The 19,343-nt window shown below is 38.1% G+C and overlaps 2 protein-coding genes across 4 annotated transcripts; both read left to right on the top strand.

Moving 5' to 3' along the window:
• Positions 1-9,248, top strand: PGSIP6 (plant glycogenin-like starch initiation protein 6). 2 transcript variants are annotated; one of them, XM_008809395.6, is made up of 11 exons: positions 1-380; positions 464-695; positions 2,083-2,203; positions 2,831-3,016; positions 3,113-3,276; positions 4,906-5,016; positions 5,239-5,376; positions 5,495-5,626; positions 6,706-6,991; positions 7,080-7,203; positions 8,428-9,248. In XM_008809395.6, exons 2-11 carry the CDS (start codon positions 465-467, stop codon positions 8,567-8,569), a joined length of 1,635 nt encoding a protein of 544 aa, XP_008807617.3. In that variant the 5' UTR covers positions 1-380; position 464; the 3' UTR covers positions 8,570-9,248. The 2 variants fall into 2 exon arrangements, with proteins under 2 accessions (XP_008807617.3, XP_008807625.3); XM_008809403.6 differs by having other exon boundaries at positions 142-298.
• A 2,124-nt stretch (positions 9,249-11,372) lies between these two features.
• Positions 11,373-16,262, top strand: LOC120104372 (actin-depolymerizing factor). Of its 2 annotated transcripts, XM_088706131.2 has the most exons (4): positions 11,410-11,541; positions 12,400-12,458; positions 12,629-12,894; positions 15,785-16,262. In XM_088706131.2, exons 3-4 carry the CDS (start codon positions 12,647-12,649, stop codon positions 15,933-15,935), a joined length of 399 nt encoding a protein of 132 aa, XP_088562257.1. In that variant the 5' UTR covers positions 11,410-11,541; positions 12,400-12,458; positions 12,629-12,646; the 3' UTR covers positions 15,936-16,262. The 2 variants fall into 2 exon arrangements, with proteins under 2 accessions (XP_038971222.1, XP_088562257.1); XM_039115294.3 differs by lacking the exon at positions 12,400-12,458 and having other exon boundaries at positions 11,373-11,541.
• The last annotated feature ends 3,081 nt before the right edge of the window (positions 16,263-19,343 follow it).

The raw sequence follows: 19,343 nt of genomic DNA, 5'->3' as shown, positions 1-19,343 counted from the left end.
GATTGTCCCCTGGTTCGCACGAACAACAAAGCAACGGCAAGTTGATTATTTTTGCATCCATCCTCTCACGTGCAATGTTCGTGCCAGCTACAAGTCGGTTCGAACTTGTGTTCAACGCTGGTTCGGACGAGGAAGAAGTCTCCGTCCAGTCGGCATATGCTTCAATAAATTTGCGATAGAAAGTTTTGAGTCGTAGGAGAAGCCGGCGCGCAGGATATCTGAAAGGCTGGAAGAGAGGGCGGTTTTCCTCCCTCTCTCTATCCGCGTCTCCCTTTAGATCTTCTCGAGGGCGGAAGAGGTGAGCAGAGTCTCTCCGAATTCTCTTTAGGGTTTAGGACGATCCTCGACCGGATCCCCATCTCTCTTGCCGATCTTTCGAGGTGATCTTAGCTGGCTCTTTCTAAATCTGGTTTCTTGTTCGTTTTCGCTGGTTTTATGGATACTGTTCGTTTTGATCTCTCAGGATGGGGCCGTCGGCTTTGAAGCTAGGCTTCTTGGCGGTCCTTGTGGCGGCGTTGATGGCTGGCAGTTGCTGGGCGAAGACGGACGAGGCCTACGTGACCCTTCTGTATGGGGATGAGTTCCTCCTTGGGGTCCGAGTTCTTGGGAAGTCGATCCGGGACACGAGATCCACCAAGGATATGGTTGTTCTGGTCTCAGATGGCGTCTCGGACTATGCCAAGAAGTTGCTCCAGGTATTGATTGCGTTCTTGCTCCAAAAAATTCAAACTTTAGGGTTAGGCAGTTTCTTTTCATCATTTAATATATCAGTGCTTGAAATTGGGTTTCAAGTTTCTTGATTGCCTTCAAATCAGAATTTCATAGCTTATGTTTTGCAACATAAGAATTTTGAATTAGAAAGAGTATCTTTTGTTATATTTGTTGATTTTGATTTTTTTGTTTAGAGTTCTTGAGCATTGGTTGTCACGTGGCATCACCCGATGCATTAGATTTTACAAGAAGTTCGCGGTTATTATTGTGAATTCAGCAAACAACATGACTCGAAATCTTTCAAGCAAAGTAATTGCAGCTCAGTCAAATGTTTGTTTGTGTTTTTTTTTCTTTACTTGGTTGAAGTAGTTTTGTTATAGTTAACATCCCTTGAAAGTACATGGAATAAAAATTTTATGGCTATGGTTTTGTAGTGTTTTTGGGGTTGGATTGCTGTAGAAGATGTAATTTTTGGGTATGGCGATAAGCAGACAATCTAGCTACTTTACTTGTCAAGAAATTAGGAGCTTAACTGAGGCAATTTGATGTCTTGAAGCACTATTCCACTTGCTGTTTGGAGAGAGAGTCTTGGAGGAGTCTCGAGATTTGAAGGACCTAGTGCTGATGGAGTCTTACTTTTTATCATTTTAGCATTTCTTAGAGGGGGATAGATTGTTGCCATGCAGTGATCTTTGTAGTGTGAGTATCTTATTTTTTGATTGTGGATATATCAAACCTTTCCCTTTGCATTTCTCCTTGTTTTCTTCTTGATGATCGTTCCCTTGCCACTTATCATCGCCTTGATTCCCTAGAGTTTCCTTTGGCACTGTTATTTGGGAAGAAATTCTAGTTTTCGTGCTGAATTTTAGTATTTAGTACTATGGTGTAAAGTCACTCATATTACAAATAAAAATATAAGACATAGGTGCTTTAGTGAAAGTAAACTTTCCCATGATAGCCATATTGTACATGGAAATGTTAGTCTGGCTTGCCTATGTCATTATAATGCTTTAGCCACATTGGGGAAAAATTAGGTCAAAAGAATAACTTATAGGCGCAAGCAGATAGTAGAATTTTCTTAAAGGATGCCTAGATGATAAAATAGCTATTTGCTCAACATGTTGAAGATGCTCTATAGGTGACAGCTGGTGCCAGACACTTTTCAACCATTGGGATTATCTTCCAATACAGCTAAGCAACATGCACCTTTGGACAATATCAAAAAATGAAGTATATTAATTAAAAATCTCCATCTTTGTCTATTTCTTTCATCGCAAATTTTGGACTTTTGGCTTAATGTAACTGAAGATGTTTATGTTTTACTGAGTTGTTGTTTTGAGTACTAACTTCCAGCATTGGATGATCATTTAGGCTGATGGTTGGATTGTAGAGCCTATTAGTCTGCTGGCTAATCCAAATCTAGTGCGACCAAAAAGGTTCTGGGGAGTCTACACCAAATTGAAAATATTCAACCTGACAAAGTACAGAAAAGGTAACTTATTTTTTCAACACTATCATAACTGATACACGTATTCCACATTGTTAATAAAATCTAAACATATAGCCAGTAAATAAAAAATATATGCTATTGAACTTAGCAAAATATTCTTGTAATTTAGTGATTCAGTAGTTTATCTTATTAATTGCAGATCATTCTCTTATAAGAGAAATGACAATTTATTTAAATTTCTTATATCAGAATTAATAATTGTCAAATTTTAGTTAATTTAAAAAAATATAATAAGTGGGTTAAAAATAAATTGAGTTGGTTTTGATAGAGGTGATAGGAGATAATTGACAGGATAAGCTACAGTAATAATGAAATAAAATTGCTTAAGTAAGAAAAAGAAAACATTTGCATGACGACGAGGCGGACGAGTAGATTCTAGGGGTTGGTAGATAGAGAATGATTTATCTTAGTGGAGATAGAGATGAACTTCTATGTATTTACATAGAAATATCTTAAACAGTCGCCTCTTTATAATTCTTTCAAATGAAACCTAGAGTAATTTCTTTTCAGTAAGTAGCATTATAACTCGCTAGAGTTTTTTTTTTCTTTTGCCATATTTTGTTTAGTATAATTGGGTTCACCATTCTGAGTTGTCTTGTGTTCCTCTAGTTGTATACCTTGATGCTGATACAATCGTGCTGAAGAATATTGATGATCTGTTCAATTGTGGAAGATTTTGTGCAAACCTCAAACATTCTGAAAGATTGAATTCCGGAGTGATGGTTGTGGAGCCATCTGAAAATGTTTTCGAGGATATGATGAGCAAAGTCAACACCTTATCTTCTTATACTGGAGGTCTCCTTCCTCTTGTTATCTTTTATTTCAAGCTTGTTGAGTCTTAGTTTATGAGTCTTAGTTATAATCTTATATATTCTTTTCTAATGTCCACAGGTGATCAGGGTTTTCTCAATTCATATTATGCTGATTTTGCCAATGCTCATATATTCAAGCCTTATTTATCTTCTAATGTGATCAATAGTAGACCTATACCTGAAATGGAACGGCTCTCTACTCTATATAATGCGGATGTTGGTCTTTACATGCTGGCCAATAAGGTAAACAGTGTTCATTGTAAACAAAAGTGATGCTTGTTATTATTTTCAGAACTTTGCTTCATGTAGTGTTGCTGCATCGTATTTCTAGACATGATTGGCCATGCAAATTAAATAATTTCTTGACTCCCATGTGTTGACCTTGATGTTTATGACAGACGGTAATCTATGCTCTGAGAAAATATTTACTTCATCTGGCTCATAATTCTTAATCGTGTAATCTGTTATAAAATCCATAATTCTATGTTGAAGTCTCTTCAACTCGCAGCAACTACCCGACATCTGGATACAGATGGTGCAATTATACCTTGTAGACACCTTGGTAGTGTACTTTATAGTTTTGATTGCTTATAGAACAACTTCTTGGAACATGCTTCCTTAAATAGGAGGGCTGATAGTCACCACCTGTATCAATGGGTACATCCTCTCCTCTTAACATGTGGAATGCTTCATATAATCAATTTATAGGGTTTTTTTTTGTCTTGTGAAAAATATATTTATGGTTCTGTGACTTTGAGCAAGTGTTAGTTATTGAGTTTGTAAGTAAATTCTTTTTCTCATCAGTTTGAATGTGCTTGGTCTGATGCAAGTTAGGAGCCCAAACTGCACTTCCTCTAGAAGTGTGTAGTTCCAGGTGTTTGTTTTGGTCTAAGTGACAACTGTAGAAGTCCAGTTCTAATTTCAGCAAAAATACTGAAGTCAACTTCCTCTGGGTTGCTTTGAAGTCAGGTTCTGCTTGGGTGATGGGGCATGTATGCTGCTTTAATGTCTTCCCACTTGCCCCCTGCCTACAAGTGGCCTACTGAAGCAGCTTTTTACTGATAAATGTTGATGATAATACTTGCATTTCTGTGCACCAAATTCCTCCAAAACAAACAGCAGAATTCATGTTCTCTGAGTTAAGGTTCAAACACTTCTAAAATTTATGTGGGAAGAAACACCTGTATGCTTACTCCACCTTATACGACCCAAGATTGCCTCCAATTAATGATGCAAATTTAGTTGGAGCCCTAAGTTCCAAGACCCCCACACCCTTGTCATCTCCAGCTATATTGGCTAGCCATGGGATTTTCTGAAGTCATTTTACAGTCGGTGTAACATATTACCTTTTGATCTTATCCAAAGCATTTCTACTCCCTTGTGACAGAATTGAGGTATCAAGAATCATAGGACATTGCATTTCTTCTATTGAACTTGTCATTCATATTTGTGATCTCATTTATTATACGTGATGCAAATTTTAACTTTTTATAAAGGAAATAAGGCGGATTAGTTTTCTACTTTTCAGGAACCAGTTCATTGGTACTTGCTTTGACCTGTACTTGATGAGCAAGACACGTATTTTAAAAACTACCATTGAATTTTGTTTCCTGTCTCATTCAATTTCCTACTGAAAGGATTTTGAAATGAAGAGTTTCTCTTTTCCTTAGCAAAAATTTCTTGTGCACGTTTCCTTAGCAAAATTGATTTCAACTGAATGATTATATGGAACACCTGGGTTAGTATCATTCTGCCTTAGTCTTGTTCCCTTTATTTTTCATTTGATTTTGTTTGAACATCTAATTCAGTCTTTTAAACTGCATATGTTTTGTTCCTACCTGCTGATCTCTTGAAGACATGTTTTATGTGCAGTGGATGGTTGATGACGAAAAGGAACTTAGAGTCATTCATTATACGCTTGGCCCGCTTAAACCCTGGGACTGGTGGACAGCTTGGCTTGTAAAACCTGTAGATGTTTGGCAGGTTTTTGTTCTCTGCAGCTTTGTTTGTTGCTTGTTATCTCAATGTGGCATCTATTATTTTCTCCTGGCTACTCTCATGTTGTTATAATCTTTTTATAATTGTGCATTGAACTGGTCAAGCAGTTTTTATATTTGGCTGAACTAAAAGAGTTGAACAACTTTGTTCATTGTGTATTTTGCTCCAGTCAAATTACGATTTATCTTTTGTCTGATTATGCTGCAGAATGTCCGCGAACAGCTTGAAGAATCTCTTCCAGGAACTGGTGGTGGAACAAGCCGTAATGAGCAGCTGCTTCTCAAAGTTCTGTTTGCCATTCCCATATGCGCTTTATTGTTCTGCTACTATAGGTCCTGCATTCAGGTTGGCAAGTAACAAATTTTAGATAGCTGGTGCCTCAAAATTCTGAAAACAGAACAAGACATGTGGCTTTATAAAACAAAACCACTGATATTATGATTTAATTGTGTTACTGCTGCAGATCAACAGGGACTTATTGAGTATATGTGAATATGCTAGACGTATTTATTACAGATTCAAATCTGGTGGTGGACTTCCTACTTATGCTGGTGTTAGTGTCGCTTCATCTTCTATCATTAACTCAAATCAACAGGTATGATCTTTCCTGATGCAAAATCATATAACTTGTTTTCTATTTGTTTGTAAGAAATCACTTAATTCTTTTGCTTATTGAACTTCACATTGGATACATATAACATCATTGATACATATTTACTCCATTTTGGTGTGAAAGATTATGTTCAATGTGTTTCCTGATCTTTATAAACTGCCATGATCACATTATTTTATACTGCTTTCACAGTTCCTCAAACAAGCCACTTCAGGGGCTACCATGTTAGGGGTGTGATGTAATCACAATTAGAAAGGTAAAGGCACCTACAATTGGTATGAAGTAATTCTTGAGAATTGGAATGCCAAGATCCTGTGATTTTTAAATGTAGTGAAATCTTTTGGATGTGTTCCATATAAGATAAGTGAGTGGGTAGAGATGAGCGGCAAGTGGAGCAAGTGCATTGTTGTGGTGTTCTAATATGCATATCTGAAGCTAGTGCACAGGTTTCGTAGTTTAAGTTGACTGCCTTTCTTTCAGATGCTAAGGTGTTCCATTGCACATAGTTATCCTGTGACCAATGTAAATAAAAGGGCTCTTCATTGAACATCAATATAAAACTACTGTTTTTTCATTTTTATCTTTATTTTTATAAGTATCTTATCTGTCTGTTGCAATTTTTAAAGCGCTACCACAAACGTACTACTTCTTGTAGTCAGAGGACTTCAGAGATGACCTATGCAAATCAGGCCGGACCTGCTTGGGCCTATGTTGGTGAGGCTTGGGCGGCAGGGATTTTCGGCCTGTTTGGGCTCACAAATTCAAGGCCTGATGAAAATTTGGGCCAGGTCTGGACTTGCTAAATTTCATAAAGGCTAAACAAATAATTAAAGTATAACGTATTTTATATCATATATCAGTTTATATGTCTAATATATTTTATTGAGCTGCTAAATGAGTAATTGAAACCTTTGTTTAACCCTGCTGAGCTTGTGGTTGAGCAGCTTGTTTTCGTAGGCTGTTTCATCGACCTTGAGAGATTCTTATTTAGAATTTTTCCTTGTCGATTGTACGCCAAATACCCATTACATGATAGAACTATTTATGTGCTGCCTTAACAGTTTGCAAATGGCGCATATTCCAAGCTACCTGCTTATCTGGGTGCAGTCTCTGCTGTTTTTTGTTTCATAGCTGCCATAGTATCTGTTGCACTTGCATTTGCAGTTGTACCCAGGCAAGTGATGCCATGGACGGGTTTGCTGCTAATGTATGAGTGGACATTTACTGCTTTCTTCATGATATTTGGAAGTTATCTGCGCTTGGTTTACCATTGGGGAAAGGCCACATCAAATCATGCAGGAACCATTTCCACATACATGGACTCTTCCAACTATGACTCGGGCAAAGGTTTTTAAAAATTTAAATATGCTATCTCAGCTTCTACATATCTTTAGTAGGCTTTTCTGATTGTTATTGGGCTTTACTAATGGTGCAGGTCATCAACGCCATACATCTAACTGTGACATTGCCACATGGTTTTATGGCACAGGGATGGCTCTGCTAGCTGTTGCCACCCCTGCATTGCCATGCGCATTAGGGATCACGGCCCTTTTTGTAAGGTAGTAGCTTCTAAAAGATTCTGAGATTCTCTATATTGCTGATCAGTATGGACTACACTGCATCGGGTGAAAATTAAGTTTGCTATTTGAACTGTTTCTCACCAGCCCTTATAAAATACAGATCGCAGTTCATCATTCAATGTGAAAGTATCCTTCAAATGCAATCTCCATTACATGTGATCCTGTTTCTGATAGACATTATTATCATACAGAGCAAAGTTTGTGCAACAACGAGCATTCTTGAATCTTCCTAGTAGCAATTAGTGTTCCATGTTGTCAGGAGTTGAACTTAGTTTGACTGAAATGCTTTTCATGAATTAACCAGAAGACGCCTCCTCAAATTCCCTTACTATAAATTATAATACTGTTACAGTGAACAATTGAATTTATAGTATCCATGATTTTCCAATAGAGTGGTGCCTCAGCCACTCCAGGATCTTGGTTCTTGTGTCCTTTTTTTGCTTCCAATGCTTCTTACTGGCCTTGAATCAACACTTCAACTTGTTCTTTTTGCTGCAAAAACTGGTTGTGAGTTTCCATTTTTAAAATTTTTGTCTTTTTATGCGATCCGTTTATAAGGTTCTTTTGGGATATAGCCACCGACTTCATGTGCAGATTCTTTCTAGGCTCTTCCACTTACATATTCTTTGGCAGCCATTTAACTTTTCTAGCAAATATCATGTAGATGATACTATGATAAAATTCCTTTTCTGGAATGCTTATAAATGACAACTGCATTCGAGGCAGTTTAGCTGCATTCTTAACATGCAAATTCCAAATGATCATGTGTATCTTCCCCTTCTCCAAATGATATCTGATACACTCTTCTCATCTTTGTCATCTTCACTGGCTGTAGGTAAGAGACTCTTTTTGCCAATATTACCAATTAACATCAGTTACTCTAACCAATTAAAATTTCAATCATCCTCATGGTCATCATTTTATGCTCAACATATGTTGCTCAAGCTTCTCTAAATGCTCTTTGAAGATTTGTTCATTTCTTTTTTTCACATCAATTCTGTGCTAGTTGACTGAATATTATCAGAATTCCTCATCCCATCCTGTCAAAAGTTTCCTGACTTAAGCTCTAACCTAGCAGGAATTTTTTTTTTTTTACTAGCAACTTGTTTTGAGTCTTCATCTGCGTACATGAAATGCTGGATAGGTAAGAGATTCCATGGTATCTCTCAATTATTGATTCTATGCCTTTTTCTCACTTCACAGGTTAGGTTTGATGGCAGCTGGAGGTCTCGTATTGGCATCGTTCATGGCGTATGCTTCAGAGCATCTTGCTATCAGAGCCTTTGTTAGAGGCCTTGATGATCGTGATCAGCCAAGAACTAGAAGTGTATGTTTATTGTGTTGACTGACGGCGAGCAGCAGTAACATGTAATTTATAACTGCTTGCTACTTGTATACATCATTTTGTGTGGGGTTGTCTTCTGTATGGCTATTTCAAAATTTTCACGGCTCTGCAAAATGTAATATCTTATTCTTTGGCAAAGAGTCACAGATGATGAGGGTTAAATTTCAAGGCCATCAGCTGAAAATCAAAGGGCTACTCTTCAGCTCGATGTATGAAACCTGGAAAACTAAGGAGCTGCTAGCAAAGATCCTGTTGTTAATCTCAACTTGTCGTTGATGATGGATATGTGGTCGGGGCCTCAGTAATGGATGTCCGTATGTTCCTCTTGGCCGGGTAGCTTTTGTTGTTTTTTCTTTTGCAGTTCTTAGAACCTATGCTGTGACCTGCTCCTATAACAATTTCAAGATGTGGCAACGTCGTTGTGTCAGCCTTTATGATTTAAACCAGTGGTTATTTTGTTAGATCAGGAGCAGGGAATTACTGCCCGCTTTGTGAAGGAAGATTACAGGATGCCAGTCCTCGTTGCATCTTATGTAGACTGAGCAGGTTAGCTAGATTCTTGCGTAAGCTGGGGTATATTTATTTCATAATTGAGTGGGTATAATTTTCTTGGTGTGATGGACTCTATAAATTAAGCTGTTATATGTGAAAAATATGAAGTACTGTGTTTTACCTTTCATGGCCATGCGAACATTGTTCTTCTATTCATTTATCATTTTTGGAAGTTGCCTGACACTGTGTTGATCATATTTTTGCTGGGTGATCTGAAATGGAGGTTGATGGTCCACTCTGAATTTTTGTGCTGATTATTCTCATTTCATTTTTTTTCGTAACTCCATTTCTTTTCCTAATGCTTGCATTAATAATTTCAAATACAGTCAGGTGATCAATGATATTGGGCCTGCTGCTTATTTTACTTAGCATTTTTGACTGATCAGTTGTCCTTAGTAGTTCTTGCTCATTGATGGAGCGTTATCGTTGACCTTGAAAGAGTGAAGGTCTTGTAGGCTTGATGTCTTCGATGTTTGTGCTCTCTTTTACTGTTTGCTGGTTCTTGTGGCCTTCCTGGAGATGTTTCTCTTCATCATTCTGTGAATTTATGCTATAGCTAACTAAAGTTGCATTGCAGTACCAACTATTTATGCTACAACTAACTAAAGTTGAATGGAGGTTTTTTTTCCTTCCAACTATTTTTTGTATTTGAAATAACGATCAACACTTGTGATGGTGGCGTCGGCAAACAGTACCAATTTTGGTGCTGAAATGGTACCGGAATCATCACATGCACATGCCGTCACTTGAAGTTGCTGGGAAGCACATGTCAAGAACATTGATAAATGCAGTCTATTTTGGATGAATGCTCATCGCTCTCTGGAGTATGCTCTTCCCACAGGCCGAACAAACATAATCTAAGAGTTCGTTTGGTTCGTGAAAAACATTTTTTCTCATAAAAATATGATTTATGAAAATAGATTTTTGAGAAGAGCATGTCTGAAAAAATATTTTTGGCATGTATCGTTGATCATAGAAAAGTGACAGATTTTCAGAGTATTTAGATTTGGTTGATTATCCATTTTTCTGAGAAAGTTATGTATAATTCTTATTATACTCTTAATAAAAATTAGATTTTTAATGTTTTGAATCAAATAAGAATAGTTAAAGGGTCTTTTGAAAAAAAATAAAAATGTTTTGATTTTTGGCTCACAAAAAAGTAATTTTTCTATATTTTTGATGTAAATTTTTTTTTCATAAAACGTAGGAACAATATTTCCACGAAAATATAACTTTTTCGTCCCTCATTTGAAAACTTCAACTAGTCATCTTTTTGAATTTATATATATATATATATATATATATATATATATATATATATATATATATATATATATATATACCAAACGAGCTTTAAATGGAATGTGCCTCCCATGCTCTTCCTGATCCAACTAAAAAATTTAGAGATGGAAGGCGGCTCTCATGCCCGAAATGCGCTAGTGCAGGATGCCAGGATCTCCTCGCTAATCGAGGCACAACGGGCATCCGGAGCCACCTTCCAACCAGCCCGCCCTGCCACGTGGAGATCTCCTCATTGTTAAAGGTCGTCACGACGCGAGATTTCGATGATGCATAGAAATCGTTTGCAGCCGGACCCAACCGACCGGGTTCGAGGTGAACCAGCCGGGTTGGTTGGACGTACCATCGCATTCGTTCAACGCAGTGTCTCTCTTTCGTTTTTTCCGCTTTTCTTTTAAAACTCAAAAGCAAACGGATGCTAGGCCAAAAAAAAGGCCAGGGACAGGAAGATAATAATCAAATAAAAAAAGGGCAAAAAAGAAGCACGTGACGACGGAGAATAGCGTTGAATCTAGGCGGACCCGTCATTATTTCGGTCTGGGAAGACACGTGGCTGGCGTCCAGTAGGAAGGTCGGCAAGGCAATGTTGACGACCACGGACCCAATCCCGCCAAATCTTAGATCATAGTCGACGGGACACACTTCGGGCGGTCAAAACCGTCCAGATGAGCGCTAGGTGCATCACAAATCAACTATGCCATCCGAAATGCGCGACACCAATAGATCGATCTATTTTTCCCTGACACGCATCTCAACAAATTCTCCGGGACGATTCACACTGCACGATAGGCGCACAAGCGACGGATACTATTTGCTATGTTAGATGTTTCGCGTTCTCGCTACTCTACCTACCAGAAACGCGACGCGCCGCCCCCCACTGCCGCTGTTACTTTTTTTTCCTTTTCTTTCTTTAAAAAATTAGAGAAAAGAAAATATTCTTTTGCTTTGTTGTCCTTTTTTTATATTTTTTTTCTCGTTCACCTTTCCGACCAAATTAGACGGGCATTTAGTTCTCCCTCCTCCCCGTTCCTCAATCCATTCATTCATTCTTCTCTCTCTCTCTCTCTCTCTCTCTCTCTCTCTGCCTCTGAGATCGAGGAGGAGCCATGTCGTTCCGAATGGTATTTGCTTGCGCTACTCTTTCTTGTGGATTTTGTTTAGGGAATACTAGTTTTGAAATTGTTGCTTTAAGATTTCTTGATTTTTTTTTTTGAAACTTTGGCTAGATTCGTGGGAAAACAGTAGCATCTTATAGTGAATATCTTGATTCCTCCATGCTTGTGATGATCGGACTGCTCTCTCTTTCTGTTTTCACATGGAAATTGGGCAAATCTTGATGGATTTCTTGATCTCGTTTTAATTAGAGCAACGTTCGTTTCGTTGCCGTAGGATACACATTCTTCTTGTCGAACGAGGAACATCTTGATGAAGATCTTTGTGTGAGTCACTATACTAAATAAATACCGCATCTTTTAGAGTTTGTTTGTTTTTTTTTTTCGCGTCTTATATGGCAGACCGTATTGTTGATACTGAATTCTCTGTGTCACTTCTTATAGCCTTTCATGATCCACAGCTTACGGTTGTAGATCATGTTATGAGGATCTTCTTTTCTTGAAGTTAGGATAGTATTTGGTTGGATATATTAATTCTTGAGGTCCGATTGATTCCTCATATCTAGACTCCTTTTCTAGAATATTTTCATTGATCAGAACGGATTGTATCTTATCATTGCGAATGCTTCAATTTAGGCTGATTTTGATAGAAATAGTGCCTGCCTTATGCTTATTGTGTTGCAGTGTAGTATATCTTTGTAAAAAAAAAATAGTTCTTTCTTCATTTTTATGGGGTAAAGTATTATTGATTATGTTGGATCTTTTTCCTAGTTCGCAGCATAACTTGGTAGAAAACTTTGATATTAAATAAGTGAATGTTGGTCCGTTTGAGTTCAGGCTTTTGTATGACTAATGTATTAATTTCAGTCTCCAGCTTTTACCTAGCGTCCTATAAATGAACTTGTTAAAATGGCAGATAATCAAAGGTTAGTTATTTGAGTTCTGGCTTTTCTGTAAGTAATATTACTTGTTTCAGAGTCTGGCTTTTATATTTGCATCTCATAAATGAACTTGTAGATATTTATGGGATGTCTTACGAATGATAAAGTTGATTATGAGGATTAACTGTTTGCCATGTATTGGGATTCATGTGCAGTCAAGTGCATCTTCTGGGATGGGAGTAGCTGACCACAGCAGGACTACATTTCTTGAACTGAAAAGGAAGAAAGTGCATCGTTATGTGATATTTAAGATTGATGAAAAGAAAAAGGAGGTGGTTGTTGAGAAGACAGGAGCTCCAGGGGAGAGCTATGATGATTTTGCTGCTGCACTGCCTGAGAATGATTGCCGATATGCCATCTACGACTTCGATTTTGTGACTGATGAGAATTGCCAGAAGAGCAAGATATTTTTTATTGCATGGTTAGTCTCTTTCTAGCTCCTAAATTATTATAACTTGGCAGTTTAGTTTCTATACAGTTACATCATTCTTCCAACATCTTGATATTCTGAATAACTTGGTAGAAGAGCAAGATATTCTCTTTCTAGCTCCTAAATTATTATAACTTGGCAGTTTAGTTTCTATACAGTTACATCATTCTGCCAACATCTTGATATTCTGAATAACTTGGTAGAAGAGCAAGATATTCTCTTTCTAGCTCCTAAATTATTATAACTTGGCAGTTTAGTTTCTATACAGTTACATCATTCTGCCAACATCTTGATATTCTTAATAACTTGGTAGAAGAGCAAGATATTCTCTTTCTAACTCCTAAATTATTATAACTTGGCAGTTTAGTTTCTATACAATTACGTCATTCTGACAACATCTTGATATTCTGAATGACATAACATTGTTTCTTTGGACGTTAATTATAGATAAGTGATTTAAAAAAGTAGTTAACTTTATCACTTGGTTTCAGTAACCTATGCGATTATGCTGCGTTCAAACTCTTGATTTCTATGAGTTAATTTGTTTTCTATTGCATATCAGCTTTTTTAATAGCGAACAAGATCATGATGAGGCTGTTGTGTAGATTATAAGGGGACATTTGGGAGGGGAGAAAACCTTGCGTATGATTGTTTTCCCCCTACTTGGTTCTATCAGGATTGTCCACAATTACTAGGTATCCTAGGGCTATCAGCATCAGCTCTAGCTATGTCTTACAGTGAAGAAATCCATGCCCCTTTTTGACTCAGTACATTAAGTCTTTATATATGTATGACTATCAGCATCAGCTCTAGCTATCTCTGAGAGCTATCTGGTGAAATCATCAAGCAAGTCCCTATCGTTTCCCTAATTTGTCCCCCCCCCCCTCCCCCAATCCTCCTCTCCTCCTCCTCCCTCTTCATCTCTGAGAGCTTGACGCATTTAGCTATCTCAAAATGATGAGTGATTGCATACTCCCTCAAAGTATCTCTAAACTTATGAACATCTTCAAAAAAAGAACCAACTTCCATGGATCCACTCTCCACATTCTTCTCAAATGTCTCTACCTTATAGTTCTCCTCCTCTCTATCGCCTAAGCTCTCCAAAAAGGTTTTAGCTATCCTCTGAAGGCAGCTCAAAGGAATCGTGGCTCGATGCTTCCGACCTGCTGTCACAGAACTCGAATTTTATCAAACAATCCATCTCCAACATTTGACTTTTCCCTTGCCCCTTTCGACCTTCCTCTTGCTGCCATCCCCTTCCTAACCCTCCCATAACAAACCGTCCCCTGTGGACCTTTGTGTCTCTGCGCCAGCTTCGACTGATAGCTGGTAACCAACTGGCACTATGCTTTCTTCTGGCCTCTCCTGTTGTACTGGCTCACTGTGTTCAGCTGCCTGCTTTTCTTATGCTGGCCTGTGCTGTTGTTGTTCCATCTATTGTGCCGCACCTTGCTCTAGAGTGCAGTACATGTGAACAGCCTCCTGGAATTGCATACTTCAAACATATCCAACAACTCAAGGTCATCATTTATTTCAGTATATTCATCCTTCCCAAGTACTTTGTGTATTAGTTGCATGGGTGAAATTTGATTCAAGTTCCATCAAGTGGGCACATCAGCAGCACATTCACAGAGGTTCCGTCTATCAAGATCGATGAGAATCGTGCCTCTTCTGCTTGCTACATACTTAGGCTTATATATCTTGGCTCCTATTGTCCAGTAGCCACTACAGTGGACCCTGATATTGGACAAGTTTTCAGCCATCTAATTGACAGTGAATCATAATTGACAGCGAATCAATGTAAACGAGAACACCAAGTAAGAAGGCCATGTTCCTTTCTCTATGAAATTTGTAACTTTGCTCGATTCTCATGTGGTGAGTAGAATTCTATGTGGAGAGCGAGAGGAGAAGGGAGAGGGAGAAGAGGAGGAAAGAGGAGGAGAGGGAAAAGAAGATGAAGAGGGAGAAGGAGGAGAGGATGGGGGCGGCGATGGTGGTGGCCAGGGGGTCACTGGCGGGGGCTGTGTGGCCGTCTTAGGGAGAAAGGTTGGAGGAAGGGATGGGGCTAGGGTTAGGGCTTGGGGTGGGTTTTGTTCATGGGGGTGATGGTGATGACAGATCCAATCATCACCTAATTAGCTCAATGTTAGCTGACAAGGAGGCACTTCTAACGAATTATGTCCATGTCGGCTGACAAGTAAGCATCGCCGGCGAGCTCTGACCCCAATTGGGCAGAGAGTGGGCAACATTACAACAATCTGAAAAATGCAGAGTTGACATGACAGCAAGTGAACATGTAGTGGGGTATTTGCAAATTCATTCAAAATGGAGTGGGTTATTTTTTTCAGCCTAGAGTTTAACACATTGTACAATGTCTTGTGAAGTCTGCTAGATGAAGTTGCCCACATCCAAGGCACTCTAGGACATAAAAGCCTACTCCCTTTTGTATACCACATGCAAACCAAAGGTTTGGATAAAGTACATTCAAATCATATTATGTTCTTGCGTGCAAAACACTCCAAGTTCCTTTGGCTTGGACATTCTACGTATGCGTAATGCTTGCTTTCATCCTGTAGCAATGTACTAATATTTGAAAATATGATGAAAATAACCTTTTTTACACATATATTCAGTCAACATCGATGTTCTTCACATGTCGCAGTGGGTAACATAATTTTTATTTTTATTTTTATTTTTCTATAATCTCCTGCAGCTTTTCCTACAATCAAGTTGGAGATTGCAATACTATACATCACTCCATCCATCTAGAAAGAATTTTCTAGATTCAAGTTGTCATATATATCTGTGCGCGCGCGCGCGCGCCTGTGTGTGTTGCTTTATCAATATATATTAAAAACACTTGTTTTCAACTGCTGAATAGGTCTCCTTCCATCTCCCGCATCCGTGCTAAGATGCTGTATGCCACATCTAAGGATCGATTTCGACAGGAGCTTGATGGAATCCATTATGAGATTCAGGCTACTGACCCCACAGAGATGGATTTGGATGTGCTCAGAGACCGTGCAAACTAAGTCTACCAAGTTGCACGAACTTTTGTCGCAACAACCAGCTTGATTTGGGCCTCCTGCCCTCAGGTGTGGTTGATCATGTGTATTGTCTGGTTCAATGCACAATTTGGTTATTTGAATAAATAGATCTCTACACCTGAAAAGGGCTGATGGAAGAGCTCCCTTGTTTAGTTAGATATCTTATATGTCCGAAGTGTGTGTTCCTCTATTTGAAAGATGCTTCTCAGTTAGTGGGCTTTGGTTGTGTTAAATGACTTCAGCTCACAAGTATCTGGAAACAATCTTGCCAACATGTCATGTTTGCTGTGTTGCTGTGATGGTGTTTGCTTATTAGCTTCTCTCTTTTCCTCCTTTTCACTTGAGGGTTATTATCATTTGCTTTGACACTATGTAATAGAAAATACAGGGCCGTTTCCCTGGTTGGTGGATTGATGCATATCATCTCTCTAGCAGCAATATCGTAGCTGTTTGTTGGAAAAATGATATGCTATTCTATGCTACAGGATTCTAGTTGCACATCCAGGCAAATTGATCATCTGGATGTTTAACCTTGTTGTTGATCATCTGCTAAAACATTTAGAGGAGGATATTGCAATTGTATCATGGTTCATCAAGCAAATCAGGTTCGAGAACTGGTTTGCCATTTAAGATGCTGTCATATTCTTTGTTGCTAATAGAGACAAAAATTCCATATCTATCTTGCATAGCATCTCATTGTGCCAAGATATAAGAACCATCTACCTCAGATTGGGTTCCAAACAAATTCTTGTGATATCCAAAAAGAGCATCAGCAGTCTGCTTTTCTTCGAAGATAGTCCTGTCATCTACTTCAATAACCTGAATCCAATTTATCCTTCTTCCACCATTAGCTAATTTATGAAAATACTCAGCATTTGTCCCCAAGATGCAACCAATTTAGTCTTGATCTTTGTTTCTACAACACTTCACCTGTGCAGATCTTCAAGAGTGATTCCTTATCTGAACACCTTTCTCTGACTTCGTCCACTGAAAGCATTCCTTGGTCCTCTATAGAATCAATTCCACGAACAATCCTCTGCAGTTCCTCCTTGCTTCTTTTAAAATTAAAAATCTTCAAACCTTCAATTTTTTGACTTCTCTTTAACAAACCTTAAACTTCTTGGTCATCAATGCATATGATTAGAGAATTAGAAGAGATCCATGTTATATAAATAAAACAAATATTATTATGTATATATGTATGTACAAGACATGCATGCATGTGTACATGCATACATTAAGATATGAATATAAGTATACATGCATGTATTTATATATGCTTATGTAGGTTCGAGTCAGGTTCGGTCTGAAAACTTCAAAAATAAACCCAACCTGAAAGCTTCAATGGGTCTGATTTTGGATCCCCACCTGACCTATTCATCATTAGATGTGATTCATGTATTGGGTTTGCCGGTTGGAGTTATAGCCCTAGAGCAATGGTGAATTTGCCCGGATACTATGAGAAGGTATGATGCAAACATAGAGATTTGGGAGATAGAGACGAAGCTTTGGAATTGCATTGCTTGAGGAAAGTCTGGTTCCCTTGATCGGGAAGTGTTGACTTCTTAAGTGAGGTGAGTTTTAATTAAAAAAAATAAATTTTCTTATTCTTTACACTTTAGTTATTTTAAATGCTTTAAAATATTTTTTTGTGTAACGACTCTTTCAGGAGAGTTATGACTCTTTGAAAAAAACATTGATTTCTGAAATGATACGTTTCTTTGGTTTTTCGGATAGAGTCTATAAATAGACTCCTCCGAAATTAATTCAAAATTAATTTGATCTATTTCTTTCTCAAAGGCATTCTATCTCTCGAAAGTTTCTTCTACAGGCTGATAGTTTTTTTATCCTTCAATTTTTTGCTTTATATCTTTTTTATTTTCTAGGTATCTAAAAGAGTTGGTCGGATCACGCCTCCCTAGTGATTGTATTTGTTAGAGGAAGATCAGGTTGAGCCGGGTTGTTGTACCATGGGGATGAGATCACGACAATCCTGCATCAAATCATATTTTTAGGGCAGTGTAGATCACACGCCTCGATTCAAACAAACTTTTTTAATCTTTTAATTTTATTCTAGTAGATTAATCGTTTATAATAATTTTATAAAATAAAGATATGGCAATTCTTAGATAAGTAATTTTTAACATTTTGAGTTGAGCATTGGAGCCATTTTAGTACTTTTAACTCTACATCAACCATCCGTTAGCGGTTATTTTAGCACTTCTATGTCACAACTTAGCCAAATTTTGTGTCCAATTCGACACTTATACAGTACCGTGATCAATCAAATTTTGCATAGTTATATATATATATATATATATATCCAAGTAGCTTGACAACTTCAATTTTTATATTTAACACTTTCATTCTCATATGGGTCAGTCCACTGCAGAATCAATTTTTGCATTCATTTCAGTAATTAACTGTTTTTTTTTTTTGTGATCCAGTAACTGGCTTTCAATACGAACATAGACGCTTTATTTACCGTGCAAGTCCAGTATAAATTATAAAACTAAATTTTGCGTCAGTGACCGAAATACAGACCTGCCCAATTAGCTTTGGGAGAGCCCCCTGAGAGCCATTACTGTCTCTGTTTTAAAATGACACCGTACTGTCTCAGTTCTCTCATATCCGACGTATTTCCAGCATTTCTCCGAACGTAAGCATTCCTCTTTTAGATAGGAAAGCTATTACCTTTTTTTCCTTGCTTTTGTTTTTTCCCGGAGACAGAGCAATTGCTCATTAATAAGGTCAGTCAGAGATCGCAGACAAAGAAGAAATAATGGTCAGATGCTATCAACAGGTTCCTTGTCTAAATTGGCGTCTCCATAAATCTGTCCTGATTAGTGGAATATCCTCGTCTCAGATCGACACTTCAACCCAAATCATCCAGCTTCAAGTCCTCACGTTTGCCCCCGAGCGTGCCATGAGGGGACCCGAACCCGAATGCAGCGACAAATCTGCCACCAAGGCAGAACGGCCATCACAAGTCGTTGACGGCTTCCGTGTTTCAATTTACGTTTATCATATTAGTGTCCCACGTAGCAAAGATCTCCCTCTCATCCGCGTCGAGTTTTTGCATGCACCCTCAGCCCTGACGTTAGGGATGACGATGTCCAGAATCCAGTCACAAATCACCAAGACAGAAGAAGCGACCAAAATATTTTAGAGACCGATGTTAATCCACTTGACCAAGCAGATCATGTCATTGTGCTGCTACAACCGATATAAATTATGAATGAATAAGCATAAACAGATCGATGCATGCTTCTCTCATCGATCACATGAAAAGGATTGCGGCGTAGGGGATCTTGAATCTAGCTAGTTGCTGTTTAATTTGCAGCAGAGATGTGACGTGGAGGAGGTTAGCTGCCTCTAATTACTTCTTTGTCG

The sequence above is a fragment of the Phoenix dactylifera genome, chromosome 10 (assembly GCF_051530095.1).
Source record: "Phoenix dactylifera cultivar Ajwa chromosome 10, Ajwa_hap1_PhDact_Kaust_v1.1, whole genome shotgun sequence".
In the NCBI taxonomy this organism is placed as follows: domain Eukaryota; kingdom Viridiplantae; phylum Streptophyta; class Magnoliopsida; order Arecales; family Arecaceae; genus Phoenix; species Phoenix dactylifera.
This window is presented reverse-complemented; position numbering and strand designations above follow the sequence as displayed.